This window comes from Mirounga angustirostris, unplaced genomic scaffold (assembly GCF_029215605.1).
Source record: "Mirounga angustirostris isolate CCGP_5_RB_7025 unplaced genomic scaffold, mMirAng1.0.hap1 SCAF_5, whole genome shotgun sequence".
NCBI lineage: Eukaryota > Metazoa > Chordata > Mammalia > Carnivora > Phocidae > Mirounga > Mirounga angustirostris.
In genome coordinates this window covers 58249432-58275863 of record NW_026991713.1, presented here as the reverse complement: position 1 = coordinate 58275863, position 26432 = coordinate 58249432, and the positions used below count along the sequence as shown (strand labels likewise).

The 26432-nt window shown below is 49.3% G+C and overlaps 1 protein-coding gene across 16 annotated transcripts; it reads left to right on the top strand.

Moving 5' to 3' along the window:
* The first annotated feature begins 217 nt into the window (after positions 1-217).
* Positions 218-25651, top strand: IKZF4 (IKAROS family zinc finger 4). 16 transcript variants are annotated; one of them, XM_064591111.1, is made up of 13 exons: positions 218-515; positions 7440-7576; positions 7733-7783; positions 8911-9005; positions 11073-11222; positions 12975-13068; positions 14358-14462; positions 15484-15744; positions 16426-16593; positions 19599-19748; positions 20249-20380; positions 20991-21257; positions 24847-25651. In XM_064591111.1, exons 5-13 carry the CDS (start codon positions 11136-11138, stop codon positions 25101-25103), a joined length of 1521 nt encoding a protein of 506 aa, XP_064447181.1. In that variant the 5' UTR covers positions 218-515; positions 7440-7576; positions 7733-7783; positions 8911-9005; positions 11073-11135; the 3' UTR covers positions 25104-25651. The 16 variants fall into 16 exon arrangements, with proteins under 16 accessions (XP_064447181.1, XP_064447171.1, XP_064447170.1 ...); XM_064591101.1 differs by having other exon boundaries at positions 220-515; positions 7736-7783; positions 20991-21702; positions 24847-25650; XM_064591100.1 differs by having other exon boundaries at positions 220-515; positions 20991-21702; positions 24847-25650.
* Positions 25652-26432: the final 781 nt, after the last annotated feature.

Here is a 26432-nt window from a genome sequence, read left to right as displayed (position 1 = left end):
AGGGGTAGATGTGCCAGGGCACGTGGGGTGTCCAATGTGCGCCTAGTTTGCAAATCAGATGCAGATGAAGGGGCAGTCATTGAGTTACCCTCCGCACGCGACCGCGCCTCTCCGACTTGAATCTTTCGGCGCTCGGCTACTCTCCCCTAGCTCTTCTCCCTTTCCCCCAGCAGTCTCCCCGGCTTGGGGACGCTCGGTGTTCGGCCACGCCGCCTGTCGCCTGGTAGTGGGACCGGAAGTTGTTCGGGGGAGGGGGGACGGCCGTGATGGGGGGGGTTGATGGGGGGGGCCGGTCCCTTCTCAGGTGAAGCCGCTGATGGAGATGGAGCCGCCGCCGCCGCTGAGCGCCCGGGTCCCGGGTCCGGCCCGGTTGCCGCCGCCTTAGTGACCCCACTCCCCCCGCACTGGGCCGCCCGGGCCAGAGTGGGGGACCCCCGCTGCCCCGCCCCCCTCCTCCCCAATACCGTCCCCTCTCCCACACCCCCCTAGCCTGCGCGCGCGCGGAGCTGCCTCAGGTGAGTGAGGGGCGGGGCTTGGGCGAAGCGCTGGGGCGGGGCCTCGGTTGCCGGGGGCGGGGCCTGAGGGGCTTGGGCGTGAAGTGAGGGGAGACGCGGGCGGGGGTCTGGCGGGAAGAGGGCTTAGCCGCCTGGGCTGTGGCTCGAGGGGAGAAAGCTGGCCCGGGTGGTGGGGGAGGTTGGCGCGAGGCTTAAGGTTTAGGGGAGGGTAACGGAGAGTCAAGGGGTCCTAAAAAGGCGGGACACGGGTCAGGGCAGAGGACCGAGGACAGCCAGGAGCTGGGTGCGCGAGGCTCCTCGGTGGGGTACGGCTGGGGTAGAACAGAGAGACAGTGGAGAAAGGAGAAGCAGAGGGGGTACCTGGGCAAAAAAGCGAGGGATTAGGGGGTTTTGTCGAGAAGGTTAGAGAGGACATAGGCCTAGGTGAGGAGATCTGGGAGGCAATGAGCAGAATAGGAGAAACGTGGTAGAGAGGAAACTTAGAGTGGAAGTGGAAAGTGATGTCTAGGGTACCATGTAGGGTGAGAAGTCTAGGGAACCTGAGAAGCAGGTTCCTGGGAAGGAAGAGATTCCCTGCATATGAGTCCTAAGAAAGAACTGTAACAGAGGAAGCCCTGGGGCTGACAACTCTAGGGAGAGACAGACTTGGGAAGCAGTTATAAGCTAAAATAGGCCTCCATGTACCTCCTTACACAGCCCCATCCCCAGTTATTTTCTTACCCTTTGTCTGCTAGAGTTGTAGATTCTCACTTTGGAAATTTTTGTTTGATGTCTATGCTTTTTAAAAATGTTTATTTGTGATTGGTCCTGTCTGGAGACAGTTGGGAGTTTAATAGAACACAGATCTTTAGATATGAGATGTTTAAGAAATAAGGTACCCCATTTCTCTCTCCAAGGTAAGAATTTACTAACTCTGCTTCCAGGAAGATCTGATGCATTACCAACCACACTGTGTCAAGTTTTACACACCTTCTTTTGCTTCAGTCCCTTCTCTCATAAGCAAAACTGTCTATTGTTGTGACTCTTATAGATTCCCCCACCGACAGGTTTCATAGCTCCACCTGTGTCCCAGTCTACCCTGCCTGAGCCCTCAAAGCATCATTCATGAGCTTAGAAATTCCTGACCTGCTCACATGTCAGCTCTAGGCTTTCCATTATCGTGGCCAAGCAGAAGACTGTTGAGGCCTTTTGCTTCCCCCTTACTGCTTGCTGCTTGTTCACTCTACCTGTGTGAAGGTACATGTTTATATTCTTAGGAAGCATTAAAAAACAGGTGTCTGACTACCTACAATATTTCCACTTAAGATAACTCAGATTCTGAGGATAAGGCCAGGACAAGGCCAAATCAAACAATCTTTGAAAATGTAGCTTCTTATTTGGTAGGAGTATGTGAGAATGCCTAGCTGGGAATCCCACATCTCCCCATGGGTCTTTCACTGGGTCAGTGAATCTTGCTTTGTGGTGTGGGGGACTTCAGCCATCCCTACAACAACCTAAAGCCAGAGAATCCATATAACTCCCTGGGTCATGAGAATAGTCAGAAGAGTGTCTCATGAGATAAAAATAAAGTCTTAAAAGAAGAAAATAGTGTTGCCATTGGGAAGCAGGATAGGTCTCACTGGAGCTTCTGGGGTGGGTCCCAGGGTGGTGGAAGTTGCCCTCAATTTGGCAGGTTGAGAATTATGTCTTGCCCGAGTCAACAGATGCTGATGTCTCAAGCACAAAATATAATCTCTTTCTTGCCCACTGAGTGCAGTTAGTTCAATTGTAGCTTCTGGGCAATCCCCTTCCTCTTAGTAGGCTAAGGGTAAAGCACATTTTGGGACTTGGCTCAGAAAGAAGTCCTGAATTTTTTCCAGTGAAAATGCAACTGAACATTTCTTCTTTATTTTCTCTTAGTTTAAATCTGCAGCTTGTACTTCCCAGCGTGGGGGGAACATTATCCCACCTTTTACCTCCTACTAACATCCACAAAGGAATTATTTTCTCCCGAACTGGCCATCTTCCTTCCCTCAACATACACACAAAATAACCAAGGAAAAAATTAAGATAAGTTATTGTTGGGCAGGTATTTCGAGGCTCATTTTACTCTAGCAGAACAAATAAGAGTGTGGAACCCTGTGGGTGTAGACAATGCTATAAGCAGAGGTACTCCCTCTTTTTGTTGGTCTCTTGACCCTGCCTGAAGGAGGCTCTGAATTCCAAGCTGTTTGATTTGCCTCCTTTTCTCAGAAGAATTGTGGATTCTGTATTAGAAACAGGGAGACAGTTTCAAGGTTTATCTGACGGAAGCATCTAAGAAAGGATAGTGCTGATATGAATGGCCTGTCTCCTCCCACCCCACCAGTGGGAATGGCATCAACCTTATAGACTCCCAAATGTTCAGATGCAGACCCCCAAATTGTTCATTTCAACACCTGAGAAAGAAGGTAAGCGTGGTGACCCCAAACCTTCCCACTGTGGCAAGATTTAACTTTGTACTGTAGTGGAAAGACTGGTTACCTGCTTGGTAACCTGGGTTCTATTTGTCTTAATTCTGTTGCTAACCAGATGGGTGACTCAGCTTAATTTCTTCTTCTGTTAAAAACCAAGAGATTGGAGATCATCTCTCAGCTCCATTCTAGCTCCAAGATTCCCCAGGTCCTACAACATCCCTGCCCCAGGCCCTCCACATGAAGAGAGGCTTACTAAATTGGATTTTCACGGCCAGATTCTTTGTTAGCAGAGGAGCCCAAAAACATCTTTCCGGCCCAAACAACACTGAGCCCTTTTGATGAGCATGCATTAGAGACTTCCAGTCAGGACTGCCACCAAAGGCAGTGGTTCCTGTCTCTTCCACCTTTTTGCTACCCTGCCCCAGGCAGAGTTCATTGAGACTTCCGTATAATTTCAAATCTCACTTGATAGAGCTAACTTTGTTTGAGGGCATCTTTGGCTTCAAAACTAATTATTATAAAATTCAAATTCAACTCTGCTGCCCTACTTCCCTCACCCCTGCCCAAACACTGAATAGCAGTGACTTTGTGGGGCCTTTCTATAAACACAGGGCTCAAATACTCAAGGGTATATCCAAAAAACCCAGAGAGTATTATCTCATGTGCCTCATACCTAGTGATTTAAACTGTTTAGTTTGGCCCTTTCCTTAGTTCCTTAGGTCCTAAGAGGAAACATGGGAGGGGTAGGATTGTTTCTCCTCCCACCCATAAACCTTAGCCCTCTCTCTCTTCCACAGTCTACGTGGGGAGGACAGGGAAGTGCAAAGAACAAGAGAAAAGATGCCTCCATCTGAGATCTAAAAGGAGACAATGAGGTGATATTTTCCCACTGTCCAGGTGTTGTGTTTCCAGCTCCTGGCCCTTCTTATTTTAGAGACTGGCCATTCCTAGGATGACCTGAGAATTCATCCCCTCATCACAGCTCCCCAAGCACTTGGATAATGAAGTCGAGCTGTCTTCCTCTGTATTATATGTAGACAGAAGGTCACCATCTTCAGCCTGGTGAAAAAATGAGTCAGATCTTTCTGCTGTAAAGACAGACACATGAGCTGAGAAAAGGTTCGTGGGTTTCCTTCAGAGGGCCCTAGGTTGACCCTAAAGATCATTTCAGAGCTGCAGACTGCTGGACGTCAAGGTCTGTTTCCTGGAAAGGGGCATGTAGTCAGTGGTCAGTCAGGCTGCAGACAATGCCTCATTCCACCTCTGCCCTCAATCATTTACCTCTTTCCCCTCCCCAGTTATGCAAAGCCCTCACAGACAGCAGAACCAGCCAAGTGACTTGGGTGCATTTTTGTGTCGATTTCATTCAGTTCACAAAGGTACAGACAAGAGAGGATGATGCTGTGGGTTTGGTTTACTTGTAGTACCTGAACTGCTCACTCCCAGGCAGGTGGGAAATTCTGTCTTGTTAATAATCACTGCACTCCACTTCAGGTCCCGGGTCCTAGGGGAGACCAGAGAAAAAAATGTCTGCTTCTCCCTGCTGCAGTTCGGGAACAATAACCAAAAGGAAGGCACAGATCCTTGCCACTCTCTCTACCTCCACTCTCTTTCCCAACAATATCCTCCTCACTACCTTTCTACCCACTAGACCACATGGAGTGTATTTTAAATTCCAATTTTGGAGTGTCACCGGATCAAACAGGATTCTTTAGAGGATTTGAAGAGCTTTAAATACTTGTGATGTCCATCTTATTTCAGGCTTTCAGAGCCACTACATAGAGAGAACTTGACTTTCTGACATTTTTGTCACCTAATAGTGAAAGCTGTGGGGATGTTTTTGTGGAGATGGGAAGTTGGGGTGGTAGCTGATGCCAGACCTGCCCTTAGAAGTCAGACCTTGGATTGCTCATGACGTGTTGCTTGTCAGGAAGTGTGGTGGGAAATCTTCTGTCTAGAAGGGATGTCCATTCCTGCCCATTCCTGTTCAAACGCGATATTGTGTTGATGGGAGAAAGCCAGGGCCATAGAGGACTCTTATTACAGTGCCAAGTGGATTCAAAAGAACAGGGAAGAAAATCTTTGTCTCCGGAGGTTACAATGACCAACCTTTCCTCCCTCCTCACAGTGACACTTCCTTTTGAATTGGGAGACTAGCTATTTCTAGTTGCTTTGTATTCAGTTCACTGAACTGAATTTACAGTACATATGTGCCTACCTCCATCACTGAATGACGCCTAACTTGCTATAAAGCCGGTTTCTTTCCAAGATCTTTGAGCCAAACCTGTCTTGTGTAACTAACTTCTCTCTTTTTATACCTCCTCCCCCTGCGGTACGTCTCCAATTGGCAGTGCCTAATTTGACCCAGTTCCTCTAAGGAGACACTAAGATCTGCCTGCCTGGCCAGGCAGGGGAGGAGGTGCTTTGAGGGGCGGGGAGTGGGAAGGTTGGGAGGGATGTGCTGCCTGGAGACTTGAACAGTGAAGTACGTCTACTGATTTGCTCCTGGCTCTCAGAATACCAGGATTGGGAACAGCAGAATCTCCGTCCCTTCTCACTTCCAGGGTTACCAACTTGGCATGTGGACCTGTTAGAGGCAGCCAAACACTGATTTTGCCCAAGATGTGTCATGGAGCACCTGTTAAGAGCAATTAAGAAGCAAAAGAGCTCAGTTTACTGCTAGGAACAAAGTCCAACTCAGAAAACAACTCCTTCAGACCCTTCTGGAAATTGTTTTGGGACCATTTGGGCAGGTGTCCAAGAATGAGATGCACTTCCTGAGCCAGTGCTGGCTGAATGCTATGCTTCAACTGTTCTGCCTACCTAGTGCTTATCTAGGCCCTGGTTCGTTTGTGTCCTCTCTCTCTCTCTCTCTCTCTCACACACACACACACACACATTACATTACATTAGCATATTTCTCCTCTTAGAGCCTGCTCAACTTGTTCTTCTTTTTAAGTAACAGACCCCACTCCCACGGGGGTCACACCAAAGGAAAAGATGCCTTAATTAATTCCCTGGTTAGAACCAGGGAAAAGCAAGAAGATCCACGACTTTTGAAAGGAAGCAAGATGGTTTAATGGGAAGAGCACAGCTCAGAGTGGCGGGAGACCTGTGTTCTTTTTCCAGTCTCACCATGAACCCTGAGACAAGTCACTTAGCTGCTCTGAGCCTCAGTTTCTCCAAGCAGAAAATGGAGGAAATCTTGCTCACTCTTGCTTCTCCTGCATGGGTGTGTGTGTGTGTGTGTGTGTGTGTGTGTGTGTGTGTGAAGGGAAGTCACATGTGGCATCTTAGCTTTGCAGTTTTGAAAAATCCCAAAGGGCAATTATGGAGCTAATGATTCGGAAATGAAAGGGGCCCCATGAGTACCAGACCACCCTTCCTCATTCTTTGAATCTCTGCCCACCACAAGTTCTATGGCTAGTTCCAGAGGGTATGAGTTTGCTAACCACTGTGGACTTGGGCTCTTCTAATCATTACCCCTAAGGGAACCTTCAAGGAACCACTCATTATTGTGGCTTGATCTAGCTGTCTGATCCCAAAGCTCAGTCCATCCCAGGGAGGATGTGAAGAAGAGTTGAAAATAAATTTAGATAATTTTTTCTTCCACACCCAGGCTTCCTGGGTAAGACTAGGACTCTCTAATGAAATCTAAGGTACAGCTGCTTTGTGAAGTGAAGGAAAGCCCATGTTTCGGGCTTTCTCTTGACACTTTTCAGAGGAGTATGATGTCTCTCAGCACGCGAATGACCTGAGGGAGTGGGGAGACAGGGTAATAGACACTTTTCCCCTGGGCATCCTCCAGAATCCTCCACCCTTGCCTCCAACAGTATAGTATTACAAGCAAACCAAATTTTCATCCATCTGCCTCAGAGAGATCCTTCGATGAGACCAGGAATCCTGGTGGCAGCTCAGGCTGTTCCCTTGCCCCACTCTTGTACCCCCAAATCTGCCCCTGGAGTATTTATTTTTCATTAGATGACTGGTGAAATCAATTTTGGAGGTATGTAAATTTCCACTAAAGATATTTTTTTTCCTCCTCCCACAGGCTCCTAAGGAGATAATTCATTGGAACAAATTATCACTTTTAATTGTTCTCAGTTCTTGATTTGTTTAATACTCTACTGCCAATTACTGCTCGCTCCTCTTAAATAGACTAACCTGCATGTTAAATTCAGGCTTCCGCCTTTAAAAAAAAATAAACATAGCGAAGTAATTGACAAGAAGGTGAGGAGAAGCCACTTAAAGGTTTAATTTGTTTATTAGACCTTCAGGAGAGGACTCCTCGCTGAACCTGAGGTGGGCTGCTCTCCATCTTCTACTTTCCTGTCCCCCTCCCTCCCCTACAACACCCAAAAGAGAATCCTTTGAGACAGAATCCAGCTTCTTTTTCTTGTTACTACCCCACCTTAAGGTACAGAGTTTCTGTGGGGCTGGTTTCTTTGCCTCCAGAAGGCTGGACTGTAACCTGTCTCCTTTCCCACAGCATCAGCTCCACCTACAGGAGGAGGGTCTACTCTCAAAACAACACAACCGGGACCACCCTGGAGTTAAGACAGTGTTTCCACTCCAGAGACTGGGGAAGCCTGCAGAAGTTGTGGGTTGGAGGAGACCCTGGGGTTTGTAAGTCGGGGTACATTCTCTTTCTCATCAGGACCAAGTAAGAGGTTTTTCTTCTTTAGGATAGGGTTGGAGCAAACTTACTAATTCCAGAATGTTAGAGAGAAGCCTTCTCCCTTCCCAGATCTGGCTTCTAATCGCAGCTATTTTCTCTTTCAGCAGACTCTAAGATGGACATAGAAGACTGCAATGGCCGCTCATATATGTCTGGTATGCCCTCTTGTGCATTCTGTTTGTAACGGGCTGGAAGCAGCCACTCGCCTGTGGAGCAGAGTGGAGTCCAGCCTTCAGCCTAACACAGGACCTCAGGTGCCCCAGTCACAGAGCTGCCACTCATGCTTGGTAGTGCTTGGTAGTGTGCATCTATTTTATCATTTTATATTCCCTAAATAGAGATTCTCTTCCCAGACTTCTTGGGGGTTAAGGGAAGGGGAAGGGAATAAGAGGAGAATACGAGTGGAGACTATTAGATAGGAATGATTTAAAGCAAAGAGACAGAAGGAAGATGTAGGTCCTTCTCCTATACTCTGAGGTCACCGGCCAAACATGATATTCTGTCCCAGCCAGGTGGAGAGTGGAGCAGGGTTTCAAACCTCAAAGGCCTGTAGGGGCCAGGTGGGTATGTAAATGAGTGAATGGGGTTAGGATAATGCACAGAAGAGAATGTGGGGACTGTCATGTACTAGAGAATACATGTCCTACCTCAAGGAGCAACAGCTCCTCAGTGTCCATCAGTCATTGTCATGCCCGAATGTGTATCCAATGTGGCCAAAACTTGCAGTTTTTCAAGAGAAGTCAGGAATCCAGATTTTATGTGAAATGTCTTCGTTTTAGAATAATGACTCAATATTTTAAAAAATGTTCCATGGAGCAAGCCAAACTTGTCCATGGGCTAAATTCAGCCAGTGGGCCAACAACATAGAGCCTTTGAAAGAGAGATATAGAGCCCAGTTCTCATTTCCCCCAGTCCTTTTCCACTGTCATAACATGCTGTGGCTTTGCATACCTGCCAAATACTCTTACGAAGGCAGAAGAGATCGTATGAATGGCTTTTAGAGAGATGAAAGTAATCGGGGTCGTTTCAGAGTTTAACAAGGTAAAAAGATATGAGGACCTTTATCTGGCTTCCTCTCTGAGGGTGTAGAGAAGGGCCTAAGACAGTTTGTCTCTAAGACAGAAGGAATCATTTTTTGGACCATTAGAATGTCAGGGCAGGAAATGATTATAAAAGGTAAGGGAAGCCAGAATTGGGTTTTGACATGATGAGGATGCCCATCAGAAATCCAAGCACCGCTGTAGAAATGACCTATAGCTTATTTTTTTTTTTTACCCTGAAGTGGGACCAGTGGAATTATGGGCACGTTGAAAGGATGATAGCAAGATGGGTCAGACACACATATAAGAGTCATTGGCAACACCTGGGTAATGTAAGGTAAGACACTGACTCTGACCCCTTTCTCATTTAAGGAGGGAAGGAGTTGGAATGGGTAAAGGCATTTGATACCTGCCACATGCTGGTCAGAGTGACAGGGATCAAGTGGACTGATTTAACTGAAAGAGATTTATTGGAACGAAAGTCATGGCCCTTCTGAGGAACCAGCCAGTCCTTCTCTCTCCTGCTCAGTTAAGCCTACTCAGAAAACCACTACTGAGCAACAGCCACACTCTGGACCCCGTTGTATTGCTGGGAAACACGGAGATGGATAAAAACCAGTCCCTGTCCTAACGTAGGTAAATGAGAAACTGAGAAAGTGGCTGGGGAAATAGCCCACGGAGCTCTGTCTCTGGAGAATGTGGATTAGAGGAAAACCTCGTAGGGTGTTTGCTTCATTTGCTATGAATCCAAATTTTCCCTGCTTTCAGCACGTTGACATTTCTGAGATAAGAGAAGCCTCTGCACAGGATGGTATTTTTTGAATGAAAGGGGAAGCCAGAAACCCCTCACCTGTGTTTTGAGAATTCTAGATGCCAGCAACTACCCTAGAGAATGGGAAGAGGGAAAGCCAACATAGGGCTAACATTAGTTCTGTAAAGTAGCCCCTGCAGGGCTGGGCATGGCTGAGACAGTCCACGTGAGGGACATCTGAGAGCCCAGCACTGACCCATCTCTCCTGGGCCAGTATGCAAGCAGTGGGAAAGGCTGTTGCGTGTACCCCTCCTCAAGCACACTGTGGCCCTTCAAGGTCATCACAGCTCTTCTGTTTCCACACCAGGTGGGCTTCCCTCACCTGGTGGCCTTCCGTCACCTGGCCACGTGATGAAGGGGGTATCTCTCCTGTTCTTCAAAGAGATTTTCCCACCTCACAGAACCCAATTCAGAAAACCCATCCTCTCTCCCCTTGTCTCTTTCTAAAGGTGCAGGTCACTCCCTCCTGGGGTCTTGAGAGAGGAAGGAGGAGTCCATTAACTTACCACATGGATTCTCTCCCCACCTCCATTCCATATCTTTCAGGGGAAACTGAGTTGCTCAAACCCAGCTCATGCAATTAATTGACTGAGCAGTGCTTGTCACAGTTTTCTGTTTAAGGGAACCTTAGAGAGGGATCCAGGGGTAGGCAGCCCAAAGTTTCATGGCCCCTCCCACCCCCAAATTCTTGGAATCAGAAAATCTAGTCTCCAAAGTAGGTCAGCACGTCAGTGAGCAGCTCCTCTGGAAGGGAAGGGAGCAGAGGCCTTGTCTTGATAGAAGGCGGATTCGTCCAGGGCTGTCGGCTGCTGGGCCCCAGGGGCACTGGAAGGGAGGGCCGCGGAGGTGGGGAGACTATACCGGGATTTTGCCCGGGATCTGAGAAGCCTCAGGGCCACAGAGCAACACTAGCCCGAGACCAGACTGCTGGGTCTTCTCACTGCTGGGAGGGAGGGGGCTGTCTGTCCCCAGATCTAGAGAGCGGCCTCCCTCCTGGAGGAGGAGGGAAAGGAGGGACTCTGAGCGCCCGAGTTTCGTGGGGGAGGGGCTTTCTGCCGATCTGAGAGCCTTGAAGCTGCCCCATGTCCTGGGCCCCATGACCTCTGGGGCCTTGGCTTCCCCAGCTGGCAGAGGATTGGGCCTTCCCTGGGGGCCCCCCTTTCTCCCTCCCACCTCGAGGGCCCATCCATCTCTCTCTCTCTTACACACACTCTTGCCTCTCTCAGGCATTTGTTGTGCAGTTCCTCTTTGTCTGCTGGGCACGAGGGCAACGGCATCTGCCTCCCCCTCCCTGTGCACACCCCCCACCCCCACCCCTTTCCTGGCTTGGGAAAGGGATGCTGTAGCCTAGCATCCCCCCCCCCCGCCCCGCCACCAGACACACATATACATTCTCTCCAGCCCCCTCCGCAAGCACATCCAAGCGTGTGCGCTCGCTTGCGCTCTCCCTCTCTCCCTCTCTCTCTCACACACTCCCTCTCTCTCTCTCATACACACACACCCTGGGCTGAGCTCCTCTTGCCGGCTGCAGCCGTGGGCCCCCGCTCACCGAGCCGCTGCCTGCGAAATGACGGCGGTTCCCCTCACTTCCAGGAATCCGCGCTTCCTGGAAGGTGAGTGGCTGGGCTCACCCCTGCCTGCCACCGAGACGCAGACATGCACACACCACCCGCACTCCCTCGCCGTTTCCAAGGCGGCGGCCGCGTTCGCACCCCAGGGGCTCACCGGCAAGGGAAGGATAATGTAAGTTCAGGCAGAAGGGGGCTAGCGGAGGGGGAAGGGGGGTTGCCGGGGCTAGGGAGCCGATTCAGTAACTACTCCCAAGCCTGAGGAGAGGGAGAGGATGGGGGCCGCGCGCGCGCGTGTGTGAGTGTGTGTGAGTGTGAGTGTGAGTGGCGGGGGAGGGGGCGTTCCTCCCTACACTTGCGGAGGATGGGAAGGGTGTTTGGTGTTGCTAAGCAAAGACTGCGACTTGGACAGTGGGAGCTTGTGGTGACATCTTGATTAGGCCTTGGGGACAGATGTAGAGCTGCCCGAGGGGGAAATGCCGAGACAGGCCTGGGTGGGAATAGGTAATAGAATCGAGGTAAAGAGGAACCTTGGCAGCAGATGCCTCACCCGGGAACAGAGATCTGAGGGGCCTCAGCCTCTTCCCCACAATAGAGCTGGGGATGGGCGTCTTTCTTCGCTCCTGTACCCACTGTTTCCTGCTAGCAGGTTAGCATCCTGCCACCCCGGAGCCCATGGTCAAGAAAGGGAAAGCAGTTAGGATGAGAGCAGAGAAGTGTGGAGGTTCTTGGACCTCATGGCTGTTCCCTAGAGGCAGCCACTCTTTGAAGGGATCGAGGAAGGGCAGCAGGAGTGGAGGGCTAGTCTCCTTCAGCATGTGAAACACATTTAGCTTGTGGGACATTGCCCTGTTTCCTCTCTCTCCCTCCTGCTTTTCTGCCCTGGACCCACCTCCTTGTTCCTCTGATGTCAACCTCATGATTTGGCTTTACCCTCTGGGGGTTCAGCCAATCTATGATGACTGTGACCAAGAACATTTCTCTGAGACCTGAGAGTGGCCTTAATTCTTGGCTTTGACAGTCTGGGATTTCTTGGGAGTCCCAGGCATTTGAAGTTCCCTCCCTGGGGTTTCTGGGACCGACAGAGGAACTGCTGAACTTCCTAAATCTGTCTCTAGGCCCCTTCACCCTCCGGCTAGAACTCAAAATCCCTGGGTCCCTCCCCATAAAGACTTTCTGGCCCCTGAAACAGATTCATTTTTATGTATTAGCCCCAGAAAAGCAGACTTGAGCCTATTTTCCCTAGGGATGGCAATGGCATCAAAGAGCCTCTCGAACTACTAGGCTGGCTCTGGAGGCACCTGCTCTTCCTCCTGTTCCCAGGCCTTCATAAGGAAAGGCACAAGGGATGTTTTCCTCTTAATGCCCCTAAATATCCCTTTAAGCATATTTTCTCCATGTATCAAGCCCCTGGCTCCAAGAGGCAGTCTCAGCCTAGTAGGCTGGGACTAGAGATGGATTTCTAGCAAGTTTACTCATTGTTTTAGGGCACCAGGGCCCAGAGTCCAGTTCTTCCCCTATTACTAACATCAAGTGATTTAGGGCAAGTCAGCACTAACGTCTGAAAAGGAACGAAGAGATGCCCCTTTTAGCCCCTTTAACCGTAGCAAACCCTACCACTTAGTTAAAGGACGTATTTTAAAACTAGGTCTGAATCTACACATCTCAACCCTCAACTCTGAGATGTTTACTTCATGATATGTATGTGGTTCTGACTTGGGCAACTTTTCTAGATAACCATGGCTCATCTAAAGAGCCCCAGCTGGGACAACTCAGTTTCAAGCTATAAGGCATTTTCTATAGAGAGTGAACAAATTTCCTCAGGCTTTGATGGGAAAGAATGGGGGAAATGGGACTTTTAGAAGAGGATATGAATGGGAAATGGTCCCAAAGTCCTGAGTGGTTGTTTTCTTCCCACTGACCAAAGCTGGAGAGGGATCCCTCAGGAGGGTGTGTTCCGGATTACTTGCCTCAGGCCCAAGACTCCAACCATTTTATAATGGAATCTTTATTTTGTGAAAGTAAGTATGTGCATAGCTGGGAAATTGGGTAAAGTACTAATAGGTGGACTTTAGGGATGAATTTTAGGGCTCGTGTCTTTCTTTCTCTCTTCCATATTTAGGCTTGTGTGTACACATCCATGCATGTTCACGTTAGCAGATAATGTAGAAGGCTATGGGTGTGTTTACCCCTATAGGTATGTTCTCTTCATGTGTAACTACATCTGTGATATGTGTCTGTGTCTATGTGTGTGTTTACCTACATGTGTTTTATTTCACCTATAAATTTGTGCACAAGATTGTGGGGAGGAGGGATTTTTTTTTAAAGACATGATTCATATCTTCATGTATGTTAACTAATTTTTAAAGATACATACGAAACTCTTAAAACTCATTTTTACAAAGCAATTTGTCAACACGTTAACAACAAACATACTGAGAATAAACTCATTATTTTACTGTCAAGGGAACATCGAGCAATAAATATGTGCTGGAATCATATCAGATAGGAGGCTTTCTGGAGTAGTCAAATTTGTGCTGATTACAGAAGGTCTAATGGGCCTAATGCTCCCATTAGAGTTCTGCTAAAACAGTGATTCCCCACTGGTTGCAGAGGTGGTGGCTCAGGACATGGGTGCTTACGATCTATGATCGGTCTGGGTTCCACCTCTACCAGCTATGTGACCTTGGACAAGTGCCACAGCCTCTTTTATGCCGCAGTTTTCTCATCTGCAAAATTAAGATAGTATTGGCACCTGCTTCATAGGGCCGTTGTGAAGGTTAAATGAGATAATTGGTATAAAGTGAATAGAACCAGGCCTGGCACAAAGTGAGCACTCAATACATGTTAGCGGCTATCGTTATGATTACTATTATTATCATTAGATTCAGGGACCATTCCAGCTGCCCTTCCTGCAGATCCCGAACCTGGTGTTGGGGGCTCCGGAAAGGAACAGTAGGGAAGAACGTCTGTCCTGAACCGCCTCCCTCCTGAGGCCCCCATTTTCCTCTCCACCCTGGCCCGCCCAGCCCCAGCCCTGCTTCCTGTGGACGTCAGGCAGTGATGCTCTTCCCCTCAGGCCTAGATAAAGGTAGGGTGGGCAAGATGCAGCCACTGAGCTTGCAGAAGTCCGCACCAGGCACCCAGGCTGACGAGGGCACAAGGTATGGTGCCGAGCACACAACACTGCCTTGTACGTGGCTACAAGATGAATGTTTGTGAGACGTCACAGAATTTTGAAGAGGTGAGGCAACGGACGGTAACAGGCTCCAGCTGCAGCTTCACCTGTCCTCTTGTTCTCTCCTCCAAGGTAGCGGGGACTCATCTCTGGAGAAGGAGTTCCTCGGGGCCCCAGTGGGGCCCTCGGTGAGCACCCCCAACAGCCAGCACTCTTCTCCCAGCCGCTCACTCAGTGGTAAGTGCAACCTCCTGCCCTGCCCTGCCACTAGGCGCCCCCATTTGTGTTTGGCCCGCAGTTCACCCTCCATGGGCAGCCATTTTCCCCATCGCTGCCTCCCTCTGGTTTTCTGCTTCGAGCCTCCAAAAGCAGTACGGAGCTCAGCATCTAGGGTCTTCCTGACTTCTGAAAGGAGAGTGAACAGTTGCTGCCAGACTAGGGTAGAATTAAAGGAGGCATGGGTGGGATTAAGGTAAAGGCTCCAAAGAGAAATCCTGGAGTTGGAGACGCAAGTACATAGGAATGGTCACAAGGTAGAGCCAGATAGGAAACAGAGATGAGAGGGATCTCCTCATCACCTGCCCCCTCCCCCTCCCGGCCCTCATTCTCCTGCCTGGATAGGGTCCCCATGACTGCCTCTTCTTGCTGGCCCTAGATCTGTGACATTCTCTAAATGGTTGGAATAGCCAGGAATGTAGGTCAGAGCTAGAGCCAAAGCTTTCTCCTCAGTGGCTCCTCCCTCCTTCATCCCCCTCTCCAGATTTTCATGGAGGGGAAATAGAGGGGCTCAGTCTTACGGGGAGGGAGGATAATGTGAGCCATGTCTGTCTTCCAGTTTTGCTCTCTCTTTAGCCCGCCGTCTCTTTGGTCTTCCTAGGACCATTTTCCCGCCACTGTTACTTGCTGGCTTCCTGCCCAGGGCCAAGCCAGACATCTTTCTTAATGACAAGAGAGTGAAGAAAAAGGCTCCCCTTAGCCTCCTCCTCTCCCCAGTGGAATAGAAGACATCCCATGTACCCCAACTTTTTTTCTCTTGGAGCCTATTTGCCTGGGCGGTGGGATGGGAGGAAAAAGTTGCTTCAGGTCCCGGCAGGACCACCATATCACCACCCAGGAGACTTGGGGTGTTGGCCTCTTTGAAAGCCTGCGTGTCTCAGGGCTGGGAGAAAGCCTTCTGGACCTCAGGAGTACCATTCTGGTTTGCGGGCAGGTTCCCCCTTTTGCCTGTTTCTGTCCTAAACACCATCCCACCCTCCAGCCAACTCCATCAAGGTGGAGATGTACAGCGATGAGGAGTCAAGCAGACTGCTGGGGCCAGATGAGCGGCTCCTAGAAAAGGACGACAGTGTGATCGTGGAAGACTCGTTGTCAGAGCCCCTGGGCTACTGTGATGGAAGTGGGCCAGAGCCTCACTCCCCCGGGGGCATCCGGCTGCCCAACGGCAAGCTCAAGTGTGATGTCTGCGGCATGGTCTGTATCGGACCCAATGTGCTCATGGTGCATAAGCGCAGCCACACTGGTGAGTAAGCCGGGGGTCCAGGAGGGGCTCCGGGGGGGCTAGGAGGCCATGCCTGCAGTGGGCTGGCCTCAGACAGGGAAGCGTCTCTCCCCGCACATTTCCCAGCTGATGAAAAAAAGGAGGGGATGGCATTTGGATTCCCTCAACATTCATACTTCTCTGGCACTTTCATCAGCTGTCGTTATAAAGAAAAGCTGATACTTTTCTCAGAAGGTGAGGGAGACGATGGTGTAGCCTCAAGAAGGGTCCTAGAATCCAACAGGGACAGGACTCCAGGGTATTATTTGGGCCCTCCGGTCTCAGATTTAAACACACAAACAAATAAACAAAAACAAAAAAAAGGAAAACAAAAGCCTCTTCTCAGCTTTCTCAGGCTTTGGGCTCCCGGGCCAGAGTGGGTCTTACAGGGCTTGGTTTTGGGTTAATGGTCTTTTGGCCCAGAGTTCCAAGCCTGGTGCCCTTTGCTCTGCCATTCATCTCTGATCCACACCTTCCCAGGGTAAGACTGTTCCCGAGGGATCTTTAGAAAGCAGGAATTTTGTGTGCATGCCTCAGCTCTGCCTCTCAGAAATTGTCTTGAGCACCTTCCCTCAGGCAGGGTGGGGCAGAGGGTGGGAGAAGAGGTTCAACCTTCAGAATTCCTCACGCCCAGTCCTTGGCGATCTGTTGTTTCTCTTGCAGGTGAAAGGCCCTTCCACTGCAACCAGTGTGGTGCCTCCTTCACCCAGAAGGGGAACCTGCTGCGCCACATCAAGCTGCACTCTGGGGAGAAGCCTTTCAAATGTCCCTTCTGTAACTATGCTTGCCGCCGGCGTGATGCGCTCACTGGCCACCTCCGTACACACTCGGGTCAGTGACCAGTGTAGTGAGAGAGGAGGAGTGGGACCTCAGTACACCCAGAAATAGAGCTCAGTGTATACGGGGACTTACAGTGTCTGTCACTGAGGAGGGCAGATCACCCACAGAGCGGATAGGGCCCTGCCTCTCTAACCCCTCGTCTGGGCAGCAGGGCCCCCTGGGGAATTTGGGGGACTCTTTGATGAGGTAATGTACATCTGCCACACTCTGTGACTTGGAGCAAAAGGAGCATGGGTGATGTTCTTGGCTGTTAACAGTTACCCGCCCTTTGTTTTTTAAAGTTCATGCTACTGCCAGAACCATCTGTACCCCACCCCCCTCCACACTTCTGAGCACCAGAAAAACCCTTCCTCACACTTCCATATGCTCGGGTTCCCACACCCATCACCATCATCACCTCCCTCCATGATACCAGAGGTCTTGGACCACCACCATCTGTCCTCTCCTCTACTTCCTACTGGTTCCTAAAAATATCCATGGGCCTCCAAACTCCAAAGGAAGAAAGGAGGCCTAGGAAAAGCCTCTGTTCCCCATCCCAAGAGGTTGTCCCCTTCCCAGAGGCAAGAGCAAGTCACAAGAGTGTCCAGAGGTTAGTGTTGGGATCCATGCCAGGGGACTGGACTACCCAGTTTTCCTAGCCCCAGCCAACACTGCTGGAGTCAACATATGTCTGAATCAGCTGGGCAGGTAGCATTTTTGAAGCATCTTACTAAGTTTTAAGCTTGGCCTTGCGAAGAGACCAGGAGTCAAGCTGCTGGCGGGAAGGAGGAGCTCAAATTGGGAAAAGGCAGGAAGAAGGGCAGAGGGGAAAAAATTAGTAGGATCTGTCCTTGGCAACTTTCCTTGCTATTTTTCTCTTTTCCTAAACTCTCTTGGGCTGGGATTTAAAGGGACAGAGCAATCACCTCAGCACCATTTCTCCAGCCACCTACCTTGTTCTAGGTTCTCTCACCTTGGAGCTGGCTTTATGATCTACAAAGCATTTCGCTTGTCTCATGTGATCCTCATTTTGCTGACAAGGAAACTGAAGCTCTGCGGTGGGGGGAGAAAGAAAAAAAAAAAAAAAGATTTGCTGGCCACAGAGCTATTCTGCAGCCTTCCTGGACCTCCATCAAGGTTCAAGGTTCTGTGCCAAAGAATCATACTCCTTTTCCTCAGAAAAGGGGCGGCTCCCTCTGCTGGTTTAGAACAAGGATGGCTTGGTCCCTAGAACTGTTGAACCAACAACAACGAGGCCAGCAGGGTAGATTTTGGATGTTGTTCTGTGGAAGATTATTAGGGACAGAATTAGACACAGGTATACCATTGGGTTCCATCTCTGTGAGATGCTTTCTATATAACCCACACTATAATAAAAAAGGGGTTCCTCTCCCAGATGTTAAACCATTTTCCCAAAAGTCTTGGGTGGATAGGGACCATGGCATTCACCTCATCTCCCAAAGACTAGGGTTTACAGAGCAAGGTCAAAATGGCATAGATTGATTAAACCAAACCCAGAGTAGGTATGTATATATAAGGGGTGGAGGGGGGTAATTACCACCCTCCTGGAGACACCTTATCCTGCCTCCCTGCTCAATAGTAGCAAGATATGTAAAATAAGATGTTTTATTTTTATTTATTTGTCAGAGAGAGAGAGAGCACAAGCGGGGGGAGCGGCAGGCAGAGGGAGCAGCAGACTCCCCGCTGAGCAGAGAGCCCAATGCGGGACTCAATCCCAGGACCCTGGGATCATGACCTGAGCCAAAGGCAGATGCTTAACCGACTGAGCCACCCAGGCGTCCCAAGATACGTAAAATAAGATATACAGTACCTTGTTCTCTCGCTTTTCTCTCTCCTCTCACAAATATTATCTCTCAAAAGTTGTCTTTAGCGGCACCTAGGTGGATCAGTTGGTTGAGCATCCAACTCTTGATTTCGGCTCAAGTCATGATCTCAGGGTGGTGAGATCGAGCCCTACATCAGGCTCCATGCTCAGCAAGGAGTCTGCTTCCCCTCTTCCTCTCCCCCACTCTCTCTCTCAAATAAATAAATCTTAAAAAAAAAAAAAAGTTGTCTTTTTTTTTTAAGATTTTATTATTTATTTGTCAGAGAGGGAGGGCACGAGTGCTGGGGAGCGGCAGGCAGAGGGAGAAGCAGGCTCCCCGCTGAGCAAGAAGCCAGACGTGGGTTTCGATCCCGGGACCCTGGGATCATGACCTGAGCCGAAGGCAGACGCTTAACCGACTGAGCCACACAGGTGCCCCTAACTTGTTCTTTATTTAAAAAAAATTTTAAAAGACCCTCAAAGTTGATGTTCTCTTTCTTTTACTCATCTCCTTTATTTCACCCTCTCTTCTTTTATTCTTTTTCTCTTCTCAGAATTTCTCTATCAGTGATGGTTTTTCTGGGGCTCTCTTGGTATCTCAGTGTAGAGAGACAGAAAGAAAAATAAGCAGCAAAACCAGGCTAGGGGTGGGAGTAGAAGCACAAGTAAAGGTCAGTGAAAACTGCCCCTCCCCACATTGGCAGATCTAAGGGCTCTCATTTCTGTCACCCCAGCCCACCAATTTCCCCCAAACCAAAGCAGATAGGTCGAAAGCAAAAAATCCCCTTGTCTGATAAACAGCACTTGCACCCGCCTGCCACATGGAAAGGTTAAACCACAGTCTGGGCCCCAGAATCTAAGACCCTAGGGTGGGGCCAGCCTGCCTGCCAGGGATGATCCCCTACAAAGTCCCTGGCTCCTCCTTCCTTTGAGCAGCAGTTTGGCCACCGTGAGGCCCAGCTGCCGTCCAAAGCCGTAGGCCCCGGTCCCCTCTCTACTCCCGTGGCTGTGCACTGGTCCCCTTCTCCGTGGTGTGGTTACCTGTCCATGCTTGCCGCTGAAGGTAGGGAAGGAAAGACGAGCAGAATTCACTTGAGCTGCATCCCTTCCTCCTCATGCCAGTGCATATTTGCTCCCAGATGGCTTTGTAGAACCAGGGCACAATGCCATGTCTCTCCTGTCTCCTCCACAGTCTCCTCCCCCACAGTGGGCAAGCCGTACAAGTGTAACTACTGTGGCCGCAGCTACAAACAGCAGAGTACCCTGGAGGAGCACAAAGAGCGGTGTCACAACTACCTACAGAGTCTCAGCACTGAAGCCCAAGCTCTGGCCGGCCAACCAGGTGTGGCTGTAGGCAGGCCTGGGGGCCGGCGGGGGGCGGGGGGAGTCGAGGGCAGGGCCAGAGGGAGTGAGGGCAAGGGTGATCCCAGCGCTACCCCGCCCCCCCCCCCCCCCCCCCCGACAAAGGGATGAGGTCTATGGAGAAGGGACAGTTGCCTCGTAAATCTGCCAAGCACTCCAGTTGGTGCAGAGCCCTGTGGTAGGTGCTGCAGGAAGGTCCAGGGGTCAGGGAAGTTCTGATCTATGTCCTCAGTCTAATGGGAGAGAGAGAACACAAGGAAGTATGAAACCAAGGGTCACATGTATCTAATGGTCCTCAAATTAACTGAAACGTTACTAGGATGAGCTTTAGAGAAGGGGAAGTGAGCGGAACCCAATTTTCCAGGTATTGGGGATGATCTTCCTTGGCTACTGACCTGTTGATTTTCTCCAGGCAAAGGCTGCTGAGCCAATGCCACCCCGATTCAGATGCTCGACTTGTCCCCACCTCCTTCCCTCTAGGTGACGAGATACGTGACCTGGAGATGGTGCCAGACTCCATGCTGCACTCATCCTCTGAGCGGCCAACTTTCATTGATCGGCTGGCCAACAGCCTCACCAAACGCAAGCGCTCCACCCCCCAGAAGTTTGTAGGTAAGAGTCCAGTTGGGGAGGAGACATCAGCTTTAAGCCACAGTTCCTCTAAACCTGCGCTCTGGTAGCCATCAGACCAGTTGGGCCTGGAGATTTGATGGGAGGGGAAAAAGTGGTCTGTCTGGTAGGCTCTGGTGCTCAGAATCCATCCCCAGAACAGAAGGGGCGTGATGGGGGAGAAGGTACCTGAAGAGGGTGTTGAGGGCTTTTGCGGTGGTTTTAAGAGGAGGGGGGTCAGGGAGCTCAGGTTCTCCCAGTTTTTGAGAACAGCAAGGACTTCCACCTGTGGGATCTGAGAGAAGGGCCCTGAGTGTCAGGGAGGAAGTATGAGTATGGGGTCCACCCACCTGGCCTTGAGGTTCCTCTCTAGCTTTATAAAGGGCAATGAAGGAAGTATTAAAGATCAGCCCCAGGCTGGGACTGAGTCCTTCCCTACAATTATAGCCTGGAGTTGGGGAGTGGCCCCACAGAGGTCCTGACCTTGAGGGAAGTGAATGAGGGCTGGTAAATAATGTTACAGCCATCCCCAGGGTAAGCAAACAAAGAAGTCATCCTGGGGAAACTCAGGAATTCTCCAAACCCAGCTCTGCTGAGATCCTCTCCTCCACAGGTGAAAAGCAGATGCGCTTCAGCCTCTCTGACATACCCTATGATGTGAACTCGGGGGGCTATGAGAAGGATGTGGAGTTGGTGGCACATCACGGCCTGGAGCCTGGCTTCGGAGGCTCTCTGGCCTTTGTGGGGGCAGAACATCTGCGTCCCCTCCGCCTTCCACCTACCAACTGCATCTCAGAACTCACACCTGTCATCAGCTCTGTCTACACCCAGATGCAGCCCCTCCCCGGTCGACTGGAGCTTCCGGGATCCCGAGAAGCAGGTGAGGGACCCGAGGACCTGGCCGATGGAGGCCCCCTCCTCTACCGGGCCCGAGGCCCCCTGACTGACCCCGGGGCATCCCCCAGCAATGGCTGCCAGGACTCCACAGACACAGAGAGCAACCACGAAGATCGGGTTGGGGGGGTGGTATCCCTCCCTCAGGGTCCCCCACCCCAGCCACCTCCCACCATTGTGGTGGGCCGGCCCAGTCCTGCCTACGCCAAAGAGGACCCCAAGCCGCAGGAGGGGTTACTGCGGGGCACCCCAGGCCCCTCCAAGGAAGTGCTCCGGGTGGTGGGCGAGAGCGGTGAGCCCGTGAAGGCCTTCAAGTGTGAGCACTGCCGAATCCTCTTTCTGGACCATGTCATGTTCACCATCCACATGGGCTGCCATGGCTTCAGAGACCCTTTCGAGTGTAACATCTGTGGTTACCACAGCCAGGACCGGTACGAATTCTCTTCCCACATTGTCCGGGGGGAGCACAAGGTGGGCTAGCCACCTGCCGCCCTCCCCTCAGTCCACCACTTCACTGCCCTACCTAAGGAGTCTAGCTCTGTCCCCACTTCATCCCAAGGAGTTTTGCTCGGTAGCCTAGACCACTGGCTACCTGACTTCACACTTGGCCCTGACCCCTCCTCACCTATTCTCCTCTACCCTGACTGACTTAAGCATTGTGATGAAACAGGCCTTTTCGATTATGTTTCTCCTCTTCCTCTTCTCCTCTCATCCCAGCATATTCAGAGTTATTTATTAATATAATTTGTGGATTTTTCTTTTGCTTTTTTCTCTTAACTTTTATCAGTCACTTGCCACTCCCCCACCCTCCGGCCCACAGTCCCCTCCCACTTTAGGCCTAATTTTTCTTCCTTTGATCCAGCTTTCTCTAACAGCCCTCGGGGTAGGAAGCTCCTCTTGGTCCTAAGAGTTCTGAGCTTCTTGTGTTAAGTCCTCACCTTTTGCATTATCTTTCTTTTTGATGCTGATAACTCCCTCTGGCCCTACCTGAGCTCTGTGGCATTATATCTCCTCTCTGGGACCCTTCAACCTGGTACTCCATACCTCTTGTGCCCTCTCACGTTAGGCAGCTTGCACTATGCTTGAACAAATGAAGAATTTCCTCCTTGGGAAGTAGGAGGGGCTGAAGAAATTCTCCCCAGGCACTGTGGGACTGAGGGTCCTCTTGACGTTCCTCTAGTAATATGAGTTCCTCAAAGCCCACATTTGGGAATCTCCCTCTGGGATGTGATCTATCTCTTCTCTCCTCAAACAACCCCCAACACTGCTACTCTCTTCAACCTGCCAGTCTACTCAGTGGTGGTTTTTCTCTCCTTGGAGTGCCCCAATTTTATATTCTCAGGGGCCAAGGCTAGGTCTGCAGTCCTGTCCCTGACATGTTGGGAGCCACAGGTGCCTAATTGGGAACCAGGGCATAGGAAGGGGGTGGGTTAAAATTCTTCTTTCTCTTCCACCTCTAATCTTCTTCACTCTAGTGACCTTCCTAGGCTCTCAGGGGCTCCTGCCGTCCCTCTCCTATGAGAAACTAGTGGGTTGCTGCCTGATGACAAGGGGTTATCTCAACCCCTCAGTCATGCTGCCTTCTTCTTCTCCCCCCTGCAGGATTCACCCTCATTCCCAGGCTTCTGGGCCCTGTTCTTAGGATCAGTGGCAGGGAGAAAAGGGTGTCTCTTTTCTCCTAATTTTCAGTATAACCAAAAATTATCCCAGGACGAGGGAGGGCATTTGCCCCTCACCTCATTCCATTCTTGTCCCAGCAAGAATGGGATGGGCACAACTGAACTGGGGGTCATCCTCTACTGCCCCCTTCTACACTCAGTTCCCAGATGTAGGGCAGGAGGGGGCATGCTCCTCCTGGCCACAGCAGAGATCCCTGGCTTTTTGGGTAACCTAGTCAGTGAGAAGGGGGCAGGAGGAGATATGGCTCCACTGTGAGTGGAGGTCTCTTTCTACAAGCGTTTTCTGCCCAAGGCCACAGCTATCCCATTCTCTGCTTCCTTGAGATTCAAACCAAAGGCTGTTTTTCTATGTTTAAAAAAAAAAAAAAAAAAAAAAAAGAAAGTAAAAACCAAACACAACACCTCACAAGTTGTAACACTTGGTCCTTCTCTCTCTCTCCTTTTCTCTTCCCTTCCATCTTTCTTTCCATATGTCCTTTCCTTATTGGCTCTTTTGCCTCCTACTTTTCTCACTCCCTATCAGGGATAATTTAGGGGGATGGTGAAGGGTTGGCTAAGGAACAGACCCTGGGATTGGGGCTCCTAAGGGCTCTAGGAAGAGTCTACCTTACCCTCTATGGGAAGGGAGACCCTAGAAAAACTTTTCTCCCTTCTTTTTCTCCCCCATTATGTAGTCTCCCTAAGAGAACCAGATTGTCAAGGAGGGGCTTTGTGGGTTGATGGTTCCTCCTTGACAATGTAGCAATAAACAGATGTTGCCAAGGGCAGAGGATGGGGGAGTTAGCTGGAAGGAGAGTGGTCTCTAGAGAAGGGGAGAGTCTTCTCAACAGTACCCCAGGGAACTGGCTCCTTCTTTCAGGATGGCAGCAGAGCTGAGATTAATATCTAGGGTCTTTTCAACTGTTCTGGTTATTGAGCCCCTTCCTGTTAGACCTACCCCTTACCACCTCTTTTGCGTCTGCTATGTACTTGGTGACACCTCATAAGGACTAGTCCCTTCTAGGGTATCAGAGCCTTAGGTTGCCCCTGTCCCCTCCCCCAGTCAGCTCTGGCACCTGTAACCTCCTGGAACATGAAGGACTATGCTCTGAGGCTATACTCTGAGCCCATGAGAGCAGAGACTGGAAGGGCAAGACCAGGTGCTAAGGAGGGGAGAGAAGGGCACTCTGTCTCTCTCCAGACCATCACTGCACTTTAACCAGGGTCTTAGGTACAAAATCCTACTTTCCAGAGCCTTCCAGGTCTGGAAACTCAAACATCCTCATGCTCTCTCCCAGCTCCTTTTGCATAAAAAAAAAGTAAAGAAAAAGAAAAAAAAAAACCAAACATTGAAACCCACATGGAGAAAAGAGGTGTTTTCCTTTTATATTGATATTCAAGACCAACACCACACAAGAAAATTTCTAAATAGACACTTTTCCAGACCTTTGTTTTTTTGTGTCAGTGTCCAAGCTGCGGATGGGATTTTGTAATACTTTCAGCAGCTTCTTTCCTTGTGTACATAATATATATATAGTATATATATTTTTAATCAGAAGTTATGAAGAACAAAAAGAAAAAAAATAAAACACAGAAGCAAGTGCAATACCACCTCTCCTCTCTCTCTCTCCCAGGGTTTCATTTGTAGCCTATGCTTGGTGTCTCCTTGGACCTTACCCTTTCACCTCCCCCTCTTCCTTTGGTTCTCCCTCCCCCTTTTTTTAAAGGGTTTTTCTCCTTTCTCAAGGGGAGTTAAACTAGCTTTTGAGACTTATTGCAAAGCATTTTGTATATGTAATATATTGTAAGTAAATATTTGTGTAACGGAGATATACTACTGTAAGTTTTGTACTGTACTGGCTGAAGGTCTGTTATAAATAAACATGAGTAATTTAACACCCCTGGTTGTTTTTGCAGATTTTGCTGTAATTTTCTGCTGGGAGGGAGGGGGATCTCCTTGCTGCACACTGTACCAACTACTAAATATTTTGAAGGTGAACAAGCCTAAGATTAAGAGGAAGCCAAACAAGAATGCTCAAGCTGTTGCTACAGAGAGAACAGAATTTTCGACCTACAGTGGAAAGTGGAGATTTTCCTACCAGGAGTGCCTTCAGGATAGAGGAAGCCCAACTTGCCTATCCATCCAAAGCAGAGATTCATCAAACATTTTTTGAGTACCTACTATATGCAAAATACATTATATGCCCAAGGAAATGCAAGTTACAATAACATGAATGATGATAATAATAGGATCTACCACTTCTTGAGCATAAGTGCAAGGCACTGTGCCAAGTATTCATGTAATTGTAGAAACCACCTAAAAGTGAATGATCCACCATTACTAGTGAAGAAATAAAAGCCCAAGAGAGAATAAACAACGTGTCCAGACTAATGAACCAATAAATGTCAAAACCCAGACTTGAACCCAGGAGTGTGTTACTCCAAATTCTGTGCCCATATCTTTATGCCAGGGAATGCCGCCACTGAAACTCCCAGGCTATAAAAATCCAAAAAGCCAAGACAAGAACATTAACTTGGTTCTGTCTTAAATATTAACTATTTTCTGTCCCCTTCACCCTGAACTTTTTTCCTGTTCTCTCCTATCTCATTGCCAATCCATACACTAATGTCTGCCTTCTGTTTTCCATGAGACTATATTGAAGTGAAAATTGAAGATACTTCCATCTAAAGTCTATCATTTCCCATAACCCATTAACACTAACAAATTCAAACTCGAGAGAGACCATGAATATAGTTGTTCTGAAGCCAAAACAAAAGTTACAAAATAAACTTCAACCCCAGTAAAGTGGATTAGAGGTGAAAAGAAACCACGATGGGTTTCTTTTGAGGGAAAGTGACTGGTGTTCGGACTCCAGAATGACTCATGAATGAATGGTTGGTCTCCATCTGTGCCACCTTCGGTCTGAATTCTGGGAGGTCCCCTTGACACTCTAGTTTTTTCAACTTTGGAGACAACTGGGTGGTTGTCCACAGATAGCACTCCTGCTCAAAGCTAAAGACTTTCTGAAGGCTCTCCAAAGGTAAATGGAGCTTATATGCAGGAAGGTATGTTTCAATCACGGGCCAGACTCATTGAGTGGTGAAATCACTTTAGTGGGGCTTGATCAACATTTATTAAAATAAAGTAGAAAACAGGGGCACCTGGGTGGCTCAGTCGGTTAAGCGTCTGCCTTCGGCTCAGGTCATGATCTCAGGGTCCTGGGATGGAGCCCGATGTGGGAAGAGCCAGGAGCTTGCTTCTCCCTCTGCCTGCCTGCCTGTCTGCCTACTTGTGATCTCTCTCTCTGTCAAATAAATAACTATAAATAAATAAATAAATAAATAAATAAATAAATAAATAAATAAATAAATAAATATTTTAAAAAATAAAAATAAAGTAGAAAACAGAACATATCATTGCCCCTTATGTCCTAAGGGCAGGTACTGTTTCATGAAATTTGTATTTCAGTTTTGTACGTCTGTGTATGTATTGAGAACCAAAG